At 42.3% G+C, this 18,836-nt stretch overlaps 1 protein-coding gene across 5 annotated transcripts in view; it reads right to left on the bottom strand.

Annotated features, from left to right (window-relative positions):
- bsna (bassoon presynaptic cytomatrix protein a) overlaps positions 1-7,791 on the bottom strand; it is a 209,175-nt gene extending 201,384 nt beyond the window's left edge. For all 5 annotated transcript variants that reach the window (XM_034208897.1, XM_034208898.1, XM_034208902.1 and 2 more), the window contains exon 1: positions 7,418-7,791. In XM_034208897.1, coding sequence (XP_034064788.1) covers positions 7,418-7,605 — 188 coding nt within the window. In that variant the 5' untranslated portion in view covers positions 7,606-7,791. The remainder of the gene's footprint in view (positions 1-7,417) is intronic.
- Positions 7,792-18,836: the final 11,045 nt, after the last annotated feature.

The following is an 18,836-nucleotide window of genomic DNA, read 5'->3' as shown; positions in this document are numbered from 1 at the left end:
CCGGGGGTCCTGCCAATCCCGTGTCCTGGTCCTCTTCCGTGGGGGATCCTGCCGAGGCCTGTCCCACCAGCTCCGGTTCCTGTCCAGCCGACACCGGGTCCTGCCCGGCCTCCGGCGCTGGCCCGTCAGCGCCTTCCTGCCCGGCCTCCGGAGCTCTCTGGTCTTCGCCCTCGAGCCCGGCCACCTGAGAGCCGCGGTCTTCGCCCTCGATCCCGGCCCTCCGTGAGCCGTGGTCTTCGCCCTCGAGCCCGGCCCCCTGAGAGCCGCGGTCTTCGTCCTCGAGCCCGGCCCCCTGACTCTTCCTGCCGCTGCCCTCGTCCTCGAGCCCGGCCCCCTGACTCTTCCTGCCGCTGCCTTCGCCCTCATGCTCGGCCGCCCGAGTCCCCCACCTTAGACTCTGCCTTGCCCCCGGGCCGTCTGCCCGAATCCCCCTTTTTTAACTCTGCTGTCCCCGGGCCGTCCGCCCGAGATCCCTTCCTGGTCCTCTGCTGTGCCTCTGGGCGGTCAGCTCAGTCCCGTCCTCCTGACCCCCTCCACCCACCCTGGTGGCCTAGTGATACGTGTTCTCCTCCCTTCTCCCCTGTGTCTTGTTTCTGTGATTAGTCTTGTGTGTATTTAAGTTCTGTCTTTGTCGGTTCGTCTTTTGTCATGACTAGTTCGTCGGTGAGTGTTCTGTTTTGTCGTTGTTATCACCTAACCTTGAAATAAAGGAATTGTCACTTTAATCTGCATTTGGGTCCTACCTGCTTCACACACCGTGACAATGTCAATTAATTGCTTATTGCGACAGGTACACAATAAAACAGTGGAAACAAACATGTGTTTGACTTTCAATAGTGAATGAAACTGTGTGCCCTTTATCGTCTGTGTCCAATATTGTGTATTTGTATATATTGTGTGTGTGTATATATATATATATGTGCTAAGGTCCCGCTGCTGACACGATAGCAGTCATTTCGTGCGCATATGTAATTAAACCCATGATATCAAAATGTCACTCCAGCCAGGTACCCAAAGTTGACAACCCTGGACAAACTGTCGCCATGGGTGACTTCATTACAGTCAACATGGGCACTGTATTATTTTTCAAGTCAATCCCAGATACAGCATCTTGCCGCCTTAAAGGTCCCATGTCATGCTTTTCCGGTTATTACCCGTCCCCTTGTGTGTTATGAAGGTTTTTATGCATGTAAACGGTGTGCAGATTCAAAACCCTCAAAGTACACCCTGTCGCGAGTAAAACTCTAACACAGAAAATACCTCCCCAAAACGCCTCGTTGGAGATACATCATTGTCCATTTGATTCTTCCAGGTACGCATGATGTCATCCGTACCCGGAACGAAATGGACCAATCCGTGGAGCCGTTACGTTACGTCCTCCGAGCCGTTACGTTAAGCCCCCGCTGATTGGTCTAAATTGACCAATCCACGGACTTCCTCACACACTCAGTGCAGGCAGCTCTGCTGATTTTTCCTCCCTGGCTGCAGGGTGATAACAGACAGTTGGGATCGCGGTGAAATTCTCTCTGCAGACCCATTCTCACAGCGTTTATCAACCTTTTTCTTACTCAATATCAAACCACACTTACGGAGCGTCCACACTACAGCTTCAAAAAAAGCTTGGAGCTGGGCGTGTCTGAAGCTTGGGGATTTTATTCGAGCAACGCGACCAACAACCAATCACATGAATCTCCCGCCCCCGACATACAAAGCAAAAAACCCCGGGGATTTTATGCGAGCAATATATATATATATAAACTCCCCAAACAGGCGAAAACCTACCAGTTTCACCCACTGCCTCTGCCACCTCCCTCCATGACTGGTTCTTCCGGTTTGTATCCCGGTAGGTGAAGAGGGTCTGGTCATACAAAACCGGGTGATTTGCTACGGCGATAATTAGTTTCTCCTCCATCTTTTTTTGAAATATAGAAATGAACGGCGGGATATCTCTCCCAGCTTAGACGCGGTTTGATTGGCTAGGGCTTGAGCTGTCAGATTTTCAGAAACGGGATTTGATTGGCTGGCGCTGGCTACTCCGGCATCAGAAGTTGAACATTCAACTTCTGACGCCGGAGACGGACCGCTATGCTACCCACAATTCAGTTCGGTGAAAAGCGAGGCAACGTGATGTCACCCCATTCAAAGTGAATGGGCAGACGCGTTGGAAACCGTTTTTGAAGCTGTCGAAGCTGTAGTGTGGACGGCCCGTTATTGTTTTTACTTCGGCTGTGACTTTGTGTGTGCTCAGGATGAGATTAGCTGTGTTTCGCTGTGTATCGCTAAATAAGGAAATCACACCTCCACGGAGCTCAGCCAAGCCCCCAGGAAGTGCGCCGGAGTCTGATGAGAATATTCGTGGTGGCCAAACGGCAGTACTACACTTACGTTTGGTTGCCCGGCCCGGAAACACTTTTTCCCATTGACTTACATGGGGAAAGAGTGGTCTGTAAATCGTTGGATAATTTTTTTTAAACTAAATAAACTACCCAGTATGAACACTTGTATAGCCCTTATTAAAAACATTCGTTCCTCAAGTTGTAATAATGTGCTAATAACGTTATTCTGAGTTATTTCCCTCTGCATTATGAACGCGCATCTAACCCACGGGACCGCGCCGCCCGGCACGTTCATGTTACGTGTCCCGACCAATCAGAGCACACTGTGCTCACAGGAAGGGTGGGGGCTGGAGGTATTGGAGCTACAACGAGCCGTTAAAGGCAGAGAGTGAAATTCAGTGAATACACGTAGTTTACAGAGATGCTGTTTGAGAAACCAATGTGAGTTGCGTTTATCTTTACCCATGGATGCACAATAAGAAAGGACCCATATCGCCTTACTGCCATCCCACGGAGTTGTAATAATGGATATATTGCACATGTTTGCTGTAATTCATTATTATACTACATGGGCTGTATGATTACATTTTGTACTGTAAATGTTGTATTAAATAAAGTTAATATTACCGACGTTATTAACGTCCCTGTAGCTTCGTATTGCACTAGGAAGCTTATTACACTGTATATATACAGTGCAATAATTATGTCATGCTAAATTAAGCTCTGTTGCTTGGATATCACTAGATCCTGTTACAGCGTAATATAAGTACATAACGATTGATGTTTACATTAGCATAATTACTAGCTAGCCGCTTGCTGCTAACTGCCGCCTCGTTAATATCAAATCCATCATAATAACAAACCATTACCATGCTGTCATGAACGCGCGGTTCTGTTACGTGTACGCAAATTGACGTGCTTGATGTGAACGAGCATTTTGGTTAAAGTTGCGCATGCGCTATGAGTGCACATACGGGTACTTCTCAGGCATGCCGGGTAATCTGTGATGTTTCACTCTCTCAAAAGTTGGGCCATTTTGTTATCATGCGCTAATGAGCAACTCTCATAGGAATGAATGAGGCCCCGCCTCCCACGCTGTATCCAGTTCTTATTATACATCCATGAGCTCAGCGCGATTCACAACGTCCCGACTGGTCCCGACCAACTGGGCACACTGGGAGGGGGGGCAAGAGCTGCAACGAGCCGTTTAGTGGAGAGAGTGAATACTGCTGAATACACATACTTTACAGAGATGCTGTATGCGAAACCAATGTCCATCCATCCATCCATCTTCTCCCGCTTATCCGTGGTCGGGTCGCGGGGGTAGCAGTTCCAGCAGAGAGCCCCAAACTTTATTTTCCCTGGCGACATCAACCAGCTCTGACTGGGGGATCCCAAGGCGCTCCCAGGCCAGCGAAGAGATATAATCCCTCCACCTGGTCCTAGGTCTACCCCTTGGTCTCTTCCCAGCTGGACGTGCCTGGAACACCTCCCTAGGGAGGCGCCCAATGTGAGTTTGGAAAATTGCACAGTATAAATCTATTCTAGTAGACCTCAACAATGGAATTATGATCAGTGGAAATGGCCATGACATGGGTTAGGGTTAGGGTTAAATATGTATTACTAAATAAACAAAATTACTAAATGTATTCTGCCGAAAATCTTTCCTAAAAATGCACTCTTCAGAACTGTTTCAGTAACTCATGCTAACAACATGGTATCAAGACGTTTTTGAAAGGTACTTAGCCTTTCTTAATGAAATAATTAATTAAAAGAGCATTCCTAAAGAGTAACATATTCAGTGAGAACCAATGGGCTTGGGACTATGTGCCACAGACATGAAAGGTTAGTCGGCCCCCTTATCCCTTCAAGAAAACACACATATCCCTTTGCCATAACGCTTTATAGTGTCAACGGCACAACATGATGACTGACTGATAACTCAGTCGTGAATGTGAGGGGAAGAAAAGGAGGGAGGGAAAGGACTGAAGGAGCATGGGATTGTGCAGAGATTGAGTGAAAAAGAAAAGGAGCTACAATAGAGTGCTATGGATGGGAGGAAAGGGAGAGTGAAGGAAAGGGAAGTGAGAGAGAACGACATCCTCTTCTCCTATATAAAGACTGCGAGTGTGCACAGGATACAGAGAGAGACAGAGAGAAAAGGGGAGAAGGAGGAGGGAGTAGCAGAGCATGCAGAGGAAACGAAAGTGATAGGAGCAGGCAGTCAGGCAGAGCAAAAGAGGGAGGGAGGGAGTGTGAGAGAGTGGGGGGAGCAAAACACGCTCTGCACGTGATTCAATCTGTTCACATGGCCTTGTATTACGCCACGTTATAAATACTTGATGTAAGGGGCTTCTTGCCGCGTAAACCCCTCACCTTTTATTCAGAATGGATCTTGAGTTTTGAAAGCAGCATGGCAGACACCTGCAGTGCAGATTTGTTTTTATTTCCTATAGAATATTGGATGAAAGCAACAACGTCGCCGTGAATCCCCTGAACAGAGGAATGCAGAAATAATGCATCAGAGCATGTACAGCTCTGTTGTCGTTCACGGAAGAGAGCTGAAGCTGTCATCCGCTCTCTGAGTCTCTGTTATATAATGATGGATAGGCCTTTGCTCAGTGCTCTTCTCTCCTACAGCAGCACGAATCAAACCCAGGATGTGTCCTGAATTCCTGAATTCAACAAACACACACACACTGGTGTTTGTAGGCCAGCTGTAGGCCTTCTCTGCATTGTTTCCACAAAACATCGACCTGATTAAGTGTCTCTACAAAAGCCTGCCTACTGAATTTAAGGCTGAGGTGCTACAGTGAACCAGGATTGGCGCAAAGACAAGAGATTTTAGCATGTTAGCCGAGTTAAGCTAAAGGAGTGATTTGAGCTATAGGGGAGACAGTAGGCTAGTCACTGTGACCTTTTTACCTGTGCTGGACTATGGTGATTTGATGTATATGAATGCACCCGCCAATTGCCTGGTCAAGTTTGATGCTGCGTATCACAGCGCACTGAGATTTGTGACAAACTGTAAAGCATTAACCCATCACTGTACCCTGTATGCAAGGGCTGGTTTACTTTCACTAACTGTACGGAGGCTCAGTCACTGGTACATTTTGATATACAAAGCCATGTTAGGGAAACTTCCATCCTACATCTGCTCCCTGATCTCACGGAAAATTGTAAGTGGCTACTGCCTGAGATCGCATGCTGTAGTTTTATGAAATGTGCCAACTGCTAGGACTGTCTTAGGGAAGATGGCATTTAGATGCGCAGCTCCTCTGTCTTGGAATAGTCTGCAATTGAAATGGAAACTGAGCAATTTGGTGCCACTAAATGTTTTTAAAGCTCGGTTGGATGCTACTCAATCGGAAGCTGTTGGTACCTGTTCATGTGGATAGTTATTGTAAATTGTAATCCCTGTAATGGTGCTGTAAGATGTCCTTTTTGTTGTTCTGTTTATGTTTTTATGTTTCATGTGGAACCTACTTGAGCAGGTCTCCCTTGAAAAAGAGATCAATGATCTCAATGGGATACACCTGGGTAAATAAAGGTTTGAAATGAAATGAGTACCAACATATTCAAGAAAACTACAACCTTGTATCACATTTGAAACACATTGGTTGTGTTGTATAATGTGTGTCTGCTGATGTGTGCAGATGTTATTTCAGGTCATGATAAGGTGTGTCAGGACACATACACATGTTTTAGTCAGGGTTACGCAATTGCATGTTTTGGTATATGAATCATAATTTGGCCGATTGCCAAAAAAGGAGATTGCTATTGTGTATGAGTGCATAACATAAGGATAGTCAAATTAATTCAATAGAAAATTAAAGAATGTAGAAAGAAATCAAGAAATTCTTAAAGTATGACATTTAATTAGAAAGATGAAAAAAACACCACTACAAATATGTACTACATTTGCCAATTCCAATCAGGTTACTTGAATACTTGAAAAAGGCTGACAGTGAGAATGGTTGAATATTTTTCATAAATACACATTCATGTTTGAAAGTGTAAGGAATAGCATGATTTGGTGTCATTTGATGTATGGTGTATATTTTGTATGTTATGGCACATTATGATGTTGAACTGGGATATTGTATAATCTAATACATGGGATGAGATTAGAATTTGGATTTTTCTTATTGTCATTGCAAACATCTTATATCTTGCTGTCATGGATGTGTCAGTCAGCAGTCGGCTCTGATTGGAAAGGTTTTGATATGTAATGGTACGGCACGGTAGGTATGTCGGTAAGCACCATATATCTGTCTTCTACGTCATTAACGGGAAGCGTTGCCGTTGCTGATAGTACCAGTACTACACATACACACCGTCAAACACGCGCCTACATAGCCAGGCAAGCCCCTTAACGTACTCACACACACACACGCCCACACTCACGCACACATGCACAAACACACACATCCAGCACCCTTCTCTCGCCCATGCGGAAACATGAATGCTTCAAGCATCCAGCTGCATAATCTCCAGCTCAAACCATAAAAATGGTCACGGTTTATAATGATAATGGAGAGAAAAAACGGTTCGGCTGTGTGTTTTCCATCTGCTGTCAAAGACACGTCCCATTCAAGAAAATACGCCAAAGCACAACCCGAGATGGAGGAAGGAGGAAATACTATTACAGCACATGACACAAAACCACAATCTGAGAGCAAAACAGCCAAAGATACTGTCTGATGATAACTGTAACAGATACATTACATGCATACCTGCAGGGGCATGGTGCTGGTAAGCCACTTTAACATGCAATGTCAAACCTATTTTGGGTATCACGTTAAAAAAAAAAGCTCAGCGGTGCAGCTATAGCGTTTGAGCACCACGGACAGCTCTCGGGGTTTTCAGCATTCAGACCGAGAAGTCACTCCTCTTAATATTTGAATATGTCATGCTTAAAATCATGCACGAGTGAAAGCACACTTAGTTGTACATCCCATTTCTCTCAAATCTCATCCAAACCTCTTATCCAACAACCGTTTCCGCGTTAAAACACACCTCAGGATGCACTTCACCCAGCCCCTTTTTACTCGAACAACCTCAAGTACTGCTACTCCTACCTGGTCATTCCCATCCCGGGGCCTCCGACCCCAATCCCTCCCCCTGCAGCAGTTCCGTTGACCGGCTTCATGTGCTGTCCTGCCCCCGTGCCTGTTGCGGGTCCTCCGGGCATCGCCGACCCCATCATGACGGCGGCTCCCGGCTCTCCGGGCTGCCCGCCACCCTCCATGCTCGCTTCGTTCCCCATCTCAGTCTCGGCTCAGGAGACGGGAGGGAGAAGGAAAAGGTGGACGGTCAAAAGCGGCGGTGTCGCTTATATATGTCGCTATTTTTCTATGTAATCGGTAAAAGAATGAATGGAAAAAGGGGGGAGCGAAAGCTGGGAGAGCGAACTCAGCGTTGCTCCTCCAACACCGCCATCATCATCATCATCAGCCAGGACCAGGGCTGCCTCCTGACGTGATGACGGGAGCGCGCCGAGCGGCCAAGGCGACTGAGAGGGGGGGGGGGGGGGGGAATAAAAGCGCGAAAGGCGAGAGGAACCGAGATTGGCTTAGATCAAAGTTAAATGAGCCCCGTGAGCGAAAGTGGGTCGCAGAAACAGCAAGATTAGGATACAACAAGCAATACGGAGAGAAAAATGTTGCACAATATGACCTCAGGTTGGCGATCATCACAAGGAAAATAGACACAAATTGAAAGAAAATTAAATTACTTAGGCTATAATGGAGGTATTCATATCTTGTTTTCTCCCTGAACATTCATTGTCCATGTTCATACCTTGGACAATGTTTTATATTAATATACCACATTCAGATGTATGCTGTCATAAAGGCTTCTGTTACCCGAATTACACAACTATGTTCAACTAAATTACCAATCACCCATCATACCATAGAAAAATAACACTTTAATAGGCCTATGTCTAGTCTGCTTACAGAAGGGAGTAATTGCAATGTATGAATGTTCCGCATACATGAGCCAAACACACTCTCCGTGATCACGTTATTGGATTTTCTCACAGCTTTGAAAGGCAGAATTGCGCAACACAGACGCGTGCACGAGCTATGTGGCTGTATATGCTCTGTCTTGAGGCTTAAGAGACGAGAGAAGGTGAGAGTGAAGAGAGGCAGTGATGGAGGGAGCTTCTGTATGCGTGCACGTTCACGGGACACTTTCTCACTTGAAGAGGGGCTAAAAGAGCGACACGAACGCGCAGAGGCGTCAGGATGAACTGCACCGGAGCGTCACGTGTCCAAAAAACACTCTATGGTGTTACACACCTGCTGGCAGTATTCAACCTGAATGATTTCTTAATGGACTGGCTTCTGTAGGCTGTGTATCGATTATTTTTTATTAGAAATTAATTATGAGATGTAACTGTTGGTTTATGGTCCTTTGATTGATTGAAAATTGTGTTTGAGAATTAAAGCACTTACTGCAGTCAGCTTAACTAAGCCAAGAGGCAGTCCCTGATGTGTTATGCATGCGTCCAGGAATGTAGCCAGAAATGTGTAACTCTATAGCTGGTCAAAAATGATTAATTATTTATATTTGTGCCAGGTATGTTATGATCGAGAATAAACTAATGTAATAAAAAACAAAAAACATGTTTAATATATCTAATTGTAGAATGTAAAATCTTCCTTGTGATGTCCAAAAATCCTGAGGCTTCCTGATGGGTTGATCTGGGCCTGTCTGCCACTATGTTCATCACTATAAAGCAAAACTTTAAACATCAGTGTGTATCAAACAACTAGAAAAATAATAAGCCAAACAAAAAAAGAATAGGTCAAATGTCAATAGCATTTGTCGTACGCAGAAACATTTGACTTTCATAGCTGAGGTTTCTATTTAACCAAGAACAACTGAAATGTTTCCTGTTCAGTTCACCCATTGCAAACATTAGAAAGACCTTAACCGTTGCCATATTTAATTTGAGTGACCTGTCATAGCAGCAGCAACAACAACAGCAGTGAGGACAAAATAGCATCGACACCAAACATGTTAAAGAGAAAGGGAGAGTTAGAGAAAAACAAAGGGCATTACATCCATCCTTCCCACAACAAAAACAACAAAGTCGGTCAGATAACCGCCTCCGAGCAGCGCCTCACCCTCCAGCCTCTGGGAAAAGGTCCACTCTCTGTTCCCTTGCCAAGTGTCTCCCTCTGAGGCCAGACTTTACAGAGAGGAAGAAAAGCTGCCAGCGAACTTCAGCTGCACACTGTGCAGTGACTCTCTCAGCGTAAAGGGAAGAGACAGAGTGGTGCTGCAGCTATGAAAGATAAAGTAAAACAACTCTCCTCTAAGCTTCTTTCAGATTTCAGATTTCACAAATAATTCCATGAGTTTCATTTTAAGAAACTTTTTTCCCTTTTGGTCAAATTGTTTGTTCAGCCCAGGGTTAACAGGGCTAAAAACAGGCATGTTACTGTCGGTCAAGATGACGCCGGGGCTGATTACTTAAGTTCCTCGTCAACTTTTATTTTTTCCCCATTTTTTATTTCCTATAATTAAGCTTTAACTTGTACTATTTTACGAATGAGATTGTCTTTTTTACATTTAAATGAGCATTGTTGAGGAGAGCCTGTACGGTGGCTGACAGGGGCCAACGCGGTAAAACGGCCCAAAACACTTCCAATAAGAGATACACTACAATTTCAAGAACGATGCAAATAAAACAACATATTCTCTGTCACTAGAAACGTACAGGAAATGTTTTTTTGGCAAATGTTATGTGATCACATGATTCCTTTAGATCTGCTAGCTAGCTAACGAAACTAACCTAATCATTTCAAACATGCTGACAAAACGTGTACAGAACAGACTAACTCTGCCAACAGTGACTGTTGGCCAGTTTTATAATCCCTCAACAAGCGTTCCGGTCCCAGCTGTGTATCTCTTTTTTAGTGTCTCCTTGTTTTTGGAGCATTTCGTTTATGCAGAGCTTTTAGTAAACTGTGTGCATGCTTCCTCAAGTTTGTGAATGTCTAAATGCTGCCCATTTGTTGTCAAGTCGGTAAAGATGTTCGTCCATTTTCATGTGTTTTGGCACATTGGTGTTTTTTATATTTTCCAAGTTTTTTAAACTTCATCGCGTAAGTGTATCGCACTTGCCTCTGTCAGCCAACAAAAGCATGAGATCTAAATGTCTTCATTGGCACAACTATGTAAGAAATTAACAAAAAAAATTTCACATGATTGTGTTTTCAACATTTACAATTTACGCTACAAACAAGAAGGAAAGTGAAGAAATGTATATACATTTTAAAAAATGCCATTGCCTCCAACAATGTTCACACTACGGTAAAAGGCCTATGACTCAAAAACCTAAAAGCTAGCTAAAAAGGTCCAACCACAGACTCATGAATATGATTTATCGGGATAACAGTAAACTCCACTGCACTTGAAAGCATCAGGTAATCCACACATACTCATCAGCACGACATCAAGCAAAAGCAACATAGACACATTTACATTAAGAACAAAATGGCAGCACATAACCTAAAGCAGAGCTTATGGGACACAACAGAGGCAGTACAGACACCTGCCTGTCATACATAACGCAGCCTTTTAAACAGACAGGCTTGAAAAGACCAGAACATATTTACAAAAACACGAAGACCTTGAGGAGACGCAACAAAGCTCTCCTCCATGAAGTTACAGAGTTAAAGAGAGAACTGAGACTCTTAAACGCAACAATGCTGATTTGATTCACAGCAAAGCAAATGCAAAGTTAAGCACTCCACAGGGACAACCCAGCTAAGTGCCAAACGTAGTCAGATTCTGGCTTTGTGCCAACATACGTATAGTAAGTAATTGTGCCTCCACAGAGCACTCTGCATAGAGCGGCAGAGAAATGCTCGTTGGATAATAATGCCAATGTTGTCTAATTTACACACTTCAGTGAATACACAACAACAAGGTGAAAAAGCACAAGCGTGACCTTTGGGTGCCCTGCCATCTTTGTCATGTGTGTAAGATTTGGTAAATGTTACATATTAATCACAAAACCACTCATGCAGATAGTTTGGTCTAGTGCCATTTTTCATTCTCAGTTTGTTTACAGAGAGATCTGAGGATTATGGCATGGGACATTTGAGGAAACATTTTCATTCCATTGGCAACAGGATACAATTAAAAAACAATTGTCAATTCATTAGCTTCCGTGCTTTAATTTGCATGATTTTAAAACTTGTATTAACTGTAGGGCCACTTGGGTAAACACAACACCAATATTCGGCCAACTTGTTAGCAAACAGTTAGCATTTATTTTGAGTCTTTCCTTTACTTTTTGCTTAATCTTCACCTACTCCTGAGAGAAATACCTGACTTTTAAGCTGATAAAAGCTCCACTATGTTTACCGGCTAGCTGCTGACCAGAATAGTTTCCGAATAAGTGTCAAATGGTCAGTTATGGATTACTTATGTTCTCTTTATCATAAATTGAACACCTGTTTAGTTTTGAAAGGTCGTTTTTTTAAAGTTTTAAATATACATTTTGAAATCTGATATGATATAATCTGCTAACTAAGTGATATATCTGGGGGTGGTGGATCTTTTTTTGAATATGTAATTTAGAAGTTTGACGAAGTAATATGAAGGTATATGAATGTAACATGTTATGTACGTGTAGACTTAAGATTCAAAATTCTAAGCCCCCATGAAAAAATGTTTGTCAACTGACTTCAAACACAGCTAACGCCTGCCAGTCTTTACTGACCACAGTAAGCTTAGGGACATTTTTTAATTGACCCTTGGAGGCCATAAAATAGCCTCCACCATTTGTCATTTTTACAGTACTAGACTAATGGCAAGACTCCAAGCGGTCTCTTTTCAATCTGCTATCATGAAGTGGCTGGTGAATTGTGGGACCTAACACACAGTTTCTCATCCAGTGAACAGTCTCCTGCTCGGGAAACCTGCGACACCGGGATCGATCACTTTGACAGACTGACTCATTGACGCGACTGTGGGGGCGAATACTTAAGGAGATTAAAATGAGCAACGTGCCAGCGCTGCACTTCATACCAAGCAACAGGCCGAGGCAGGGCAACCCTATTGGTTAGCTGGGGACGGTTTGTAGAAGGATTTATGGGTGGGGTTGGACCCCCATCAGCACTGCCCGAGTCCAGAGGTAGCAACAGAGGAAACTCAGGTCATTCATCTCCTTCCAGGGTGTCTATCCTTCCTTTGTCTTCATCTACCTCCACCAGCAAGTCAGGAAACGAGGCATTGAGAAATTAGAGGACCACACAACTATTTTGGCTCCTCCATGAACATCACACATTTGAAATAATAAGTATATTTTGCAATCATTTGCACGTTTGTTTCCATTCATGTGTATTGAAATTATTGGGAAATAATCTTTGCCTAAATGTGAAACACTGTGTGTGTATGCTTTGGAAAGGTATTTGAAATTATCAGATTATGTTGTACCTATAGATTTGGTTTTCAGTTAAAAGACAAGAGGTAAATATTTAAAAAGAGTACAGCATGCACCTTCACATTTAAAAACCACTAGTCAAAACATGAAACAATGAATCATGGGCTATAGCATGCAGAAACAAAACAAATATTCTCCTACAAGCATCCAACAATGACAGCATTTCAATCCTGAAAGTGTTCAAAGATCATCACTATTGATTCTGGCAGTTCAATTTGTTTTTATAATTGACTCCCCTTACAAACGTCTAGCCCGTTTACAAGCATTCTGTTTTAATTTTCACATCTCGACAGCATCATAAACCACTGTTTTGCTTGAACATAAGCCTAAACATTAACAAAATAAACATATGGTGGACAGGAAATGTAATGGATCTGTATCATTTACTCAAATTGATTCTTCCTTTTATAGATTCCTCTCTGTCCATATCAGGATTGAGTCACATGAGGAAGTAATTCCTCCTCTCGAGGGGAATTTAGGTCAATATAATGCTTTGACAGAAATATTCGTTCTATCTTCCCTGACCATTAACTTCAATAAAATGAAGATGTCAGTAAGAGAGGTAAGGGGATTGTTTTTTTTTGCTACTTCAAGTTATGTCAGGAAAATGTGGGTTGTACCATTAATTTCTTACCTTTTCCCCATTCCTTTAATACTTTTTCTTTCCTCGTTCCACATTTACAAACAATTAGAAAATATCAGACATGTCTATCAAAGTGTCTGAAGGCACTTCGAAAGTATGGACACTCAATCAGGAACCCTTGGCGCCATATTTTATTGGGCTAGGTACCTCTTAAGAGTAACTTTGTTTAAAACGTAAGTACATTACATACGTATGTTGTTCATACAGCTAAAAAGGCAGCCCTTTGACATAAAAGTTCTCAACTTAACAGAACCAAACTCAGGCTATGCTAACTTGACATGATCTTAATAAAAAATGAACAGGCTAAACAGCCAGAGCAGACCACAAAGGGGGACATATAACGGTTGCACACACTAATTTTTTAACAAGGGGGTAACAGAAAGACAAACACAACCACCTACATTACAATAACACTAACTGTTTACCCCTACAATTGACACATCTAAGAGCTATCATAGTCTAAAGAAATACAAATACATCTCTAAGGTTAACATCTCAATCCACCCCATGATTTATGGGCACTTGGAACATTCTGATTGGCCACTTCCTGTATTTATCAGCTCTGCTTTAAGGGGTTACTCAAGTAAAAGTACAAAAGTTTGAGCTTCAAAATATACTTACTGTTAAGCACTGAGCCTGTTTGTCAGGTCTCAGGCTCGAAAATTACATTCCCAGAACAAATGACCATATCTTCCCTTCTAAAAGGGTTACATTAATAATCTTGTTTCTCAAAGTAATGATAAACCTGTGAGTTGGATGTAGAAAAGTCAGAATCAATATAGATGTTTTTTATTTTAAAGAAAATTCAGATTGAACATAGTAAAAAACTGTAAATTATAGTGTCCGTCCAACATTTTTTTTTTTTACTTATAGTGAAAAATACCCTCGGATTACGGTAAAGTAGACTAAAAGCTTTAAGAATCCAAAGTACAACATATAATAAGTACCCTGTATCAAGATTGATGCACATTTGACCTTTTTAGAGAGGTTTAGCAAAAATAAAACACTTCTGGGGTCATTTGGGTGGATTTTCCATATCTCTGGCCCCCCTTGGTCGATTTTGCTGATTGACATCTCTTTCTAACCGTCAAAGCCAATGGAATCGAAGGAAAGTTCCCCATACACACACAGCTTACCAAATAAGGAGTAAGAGAGACGCGTAGAAAAACCGGAAGCTGCGCTAACCTCTGGTGGCTACCATTAGCAGCTAATTTTTCTTCTCCGATTTTTGAATAAAAATGGAATTATGGATCATCAATAATTTTTTCAAAGTGACAGACACATTGCTATAACCTATGGATTAACCTTCAGCCGCGTTTTTTCTCGTTTTAATGCCATTGAACATGACTTTTGATCAGAATAACAGCTAAGGTGAGCATATCTCCGTGTTTTGCTACCTAAAGCTACTCGTGTGTTGTCTGTATTTGCTTCCCCTGTCACGAGTTCTGATCGCTCAGTGATGATCCTTATATTTCTATAATTTGTGGACTCTCAGGATGTTATCCAAGCTTGTTTGTGCAGATCCAATAAGTATATTGATCAGTGTAGCTAGAGTTCTGTGCTAACAGCCTTAAGATTGTTTCGCTCGTAGCTAATTCAGAGGCTCGGCGCTAGCCTTGTGGTTTAAAAAAAAAAAAAAAAAAAAAAAGATAGTTTATTGAATATTAAGATGCCCTCAGACGCTGTTTCCTGCAGATGACGCGTTTTTCCCCCCGGTATCGGGATGCGGTGTAGAAGAGGTTAAAGTACCAAAAGTAAAAGTACTCATTATGCAAATTGGTCTATTTCAGAATAGTATGATATGTTTTGATGTTATAATTATTGATTTGTATTCTGCAGGGTAGATTGTGAATTTACTCCAGGTGTAACTAAAGTCTTATTTACATTTTGTTAAGATTTCTCATTATTAATCCAAATCTGCAAACTAACTAAAGGTATTAAAGGTCCCATGTCATGCTTTTCTGGTTATTACCCGTCCCCTTGTGAAGGTTTTTATGCATGTAAACGGTCTGCAGAGTCAAAAACCCTCAAAGTACACCCTGTAGCGAGTACAACTCTAACACAGAAAAGCCCTGTCTATGCTGCCCCAGAACGCCTCGTTGGAGATTTTTCTTTTTCCATTGTTTTTTTCTTGGGTATAGTGACGTATTTCGGGTATAGTGACGTAACGTAACATCCGCGGGCGCGGAGCCATTACGTTTGGACCAATCCGCGGACTTCCTCACACACACACACACACACACACACACACACACACACACACACACACACACACACACACACACACACACACACACACACACACACACTCGACGGGACGTTGCGAGGCTCGCTGCTTCGAGGAGCGGGACACTGTGAGCTGGCTCACTGGTGTGGGGTCAGCGAGACACCGCGGAACTCAGCCTGGGCACACACACACAAACTCCCAGCCAGGCTGCGTGTGTGTGTGTTTCGGGCTAGGTTTCGCTGTGTCTCGCTGTCTCGCAGACGGCCACAGGGCTCACAGGGAGGGGGGGGGCAGGAGCTCCAACAAGCCGTTTAGGACAGAGAGTGAATACACATACTATACAGAGATGCTGTATGAGAAACCAATGTGAGTTTGGATAATTGCACAATATAAATGTATTTTAGTATACCTCAACAATGGAATTATGATCAGTAGAAATGTCCTTGACATGAGACCTTTAAGTGAATTTAGTGGAGTAAAAGTACACAATTGACCTCTGAATTGTAGTTGAGTAGAAGTACAAAGTAGCATAACATTGAAATACTCAATTGAAGTACATCAACATTTTTACTTAAGTACAGTACTTGAGTAAATGTACTTACTTCCCAACTCTGGCTGTGTGTCTTCTTATATATATTGCTAATGTATGTACATGAGCTCAAAAGGTCAACAAAGTAAATGAGGATAAAATGAAGTGTAAATTAAAGAAAACTAAGGTGTTCGCACTGAGTGTTAGATGTTAAACAAACACATATTTCTCTGTGATGTTGCCTTCAATAGTTATTTACCTTTACTCCACTCGTGCTGTGTTTCAAAATGAAGCTATAAGAAAGAGTCTGGGTTTCGATGTGTGTGTGTGCGTGTGCATGTGTGTGTGTGTGTGTGTGTGTGTGTGTGTGTGTGTGTGTGTGTGTGTGTGTGTGTGTGTGTGTGTGTGTGTGTGTGTGTGTGTGTGTGTGTGTGTGTGTGCGTGCGTGCGTGCGTGCGTGCGTGCGTGCGTGCGTGCGTGCGTGCGTGCGTGCGTGCGTGCGTGCGTGCGTGCGTGCGTGCGTGCGTGCGTGCGTGCGTGCGTGCGTGCGTGCGTGCCTTGGAGCGAGTCACAATGAGTTAAAGGGAATAACAGAAAAGGCTTCTGGTGGTTTTCCTTCCTGCGTCTTTGGAGCAACCCATGAAAGCTTTTATTCCTAATCACAATCATTTAGAGGGTAAAAGAAAAATGTTCTCTGTGAGAAGTTTCAGATGCACAGATGATTTCTCTTCTGTGTGACTGCTTCATAAATACAGAGAGCATAATGCAATTATTTGCTGCTATAATAAATAATAATGTGCTACAGGAAGCAACGTGAAAAGCTGTTCCCACTTCGTTCTCCTTTTTATTAATTCTCTTTCTTCTCAGCTGCTTTCTGCCCTGTGGAAGTCATGACGGAGCAACCCTTTCAACTCATATGAATGTGAATATGAGCTGAATAATTTATTGACCTTAAAGCTGAAGAAATTAGTTTACAGTTCTGATCCCCATATAAATTACAGACTGAGCGCTACAGTCATCGACTCCTGCCTTCATTTTTCTCAAACTGTCCCTCACAAAGGAGTCGCACCACCTTTTTCATCCTCTGAATGCAGAGTTAATTACTGTAATGTGTGTGACGGGAAAGATTTGGCGCTAGTCAGCATTCTGTTTGGCCAGCATCCCAGCGTATCCTGCAGCACAGTAACCAGCTTCAGTGTTGAAACCTCCAGGAATTAAAAGCCATAAACGTGTTAACTGTTTACCTCCACTGTTTTGTTAATGTCGGTGAATCATTTATGATTTGAATGCAAGATATTTTTGACACAAGGGGGGGGGAAATATTATAGGAAAGTCATCAATCCAAGTCTAACTTGGGATTTTCAGCCAGGAGATTGTGTTTTAACTTTTGGACGTAATCAAGGTTCCATAACAACCATATTGTTTTATACCAGACATAACATAGTCGTTCTTTCATTTCATTTCAAACCTTTATTTAACCAGATTGGTCCCATTGAGATCATAGATCTCTTTTTCAAGGGAGACCTGCAGCTTTGTTGTATTTTTATTTAGTTTTGTTTAAATTCCAAACTGTAATCACTGTGACTGTAATTTCAGAGGAAATACTTTTCCTGCAAACATTATTGATAATGCCATTTCATTGTATTGAAACATATTATTAGGGGACAGGATCCCTACTTATGTGCAGTATATACTTATTACAATTGAATATTGTTCTTAATGGCTGCTATTCAAATACTTTTATATTTGCACATACTTTTATAATGCTGCTACTTATTTTCTACCTTGGATGTGTACTTGTTTTATTAATGCTTGTCTCTTTGTTAATCATCCTATTTTATTTATCATTTTTATTTGCACTATCCCCTTTTCTGTAACAATGTAAATGTCATCCCTGCTGTGGGAATAAAGCATTTGTGATTTGATTCTACAACAAAATGTTAGAAATGTATTGTTTTAGAGTTCTTGAATGTGTGTTGAACTTGTTTTTTATGTTTTCATATTTTCATATCTCCCAAGGGAACTGTATATCAGTATGAATAATTTGAAAGTGTAGCAGTGTCTGAGCCAGAGAATCTTTAAGATGATCCCAAAAAATTACTGACAGTTCCCAAATATTACTATAGGAGGCTATAAAGTAGCGCTGCCAGGCTAAAGGGAGATACAACAGGAAATAAAATGACACCTTTTACAATTTACTTTCACTATTACTGCAGCATTAATCTGTGTTTGAGGGGGGAAATATGATGACAGACACAGCCTTGACATTGAAGCATACTGTAGTTGAAGTGGCCAACAAGTTGCTTCATGTCATGTGATTCACATTAGATCTACAAACTGCAGTCGGGTATAAAGGTAGACAGGAGTCTGCCAAGCTGGGTCATTATAAAACAACCTAACAGAGATAGATGCTTAGTACAACAGATGGCTGACAGTGAGCAAATAAAGCTCGCCAATAAAGGAAGACTTTACTCTACTGTAAACCACAGACACCAGCAGAAACCTCCACCTGCAGCTTCAGCTTGTTGCTTTGGTGCTGTGTTATCAGTGCTGGGGGGATGACATGATGCTTTACAGAGAGTGAAGATACTTAAGGAGATATGTTGCAATAATGGAGGCAATAAATCCACAGT

The sequence above is a fragment of the Gymnodraco acuticeps genome, unplaced genomic scaffold, assembly GCF_902827175.1.
Source record: "Gymnodraco acuticeps unplaced genomic scaffold, fGymAcu1.1, whole genome shotgun sequence".
In the NCBI taxonomy this organism is placed as follows: Eukaryota; Metazoa; Chordata; class Actinopteri; order Perciformes; family Bathydraconidae; genus Gymnodraco; species Gymnodraco acuticeps.
Note: the sequence above shows the minus strand (reverse complement) of the source record. Positions and strands in the feature narration are given on the sequence as shown.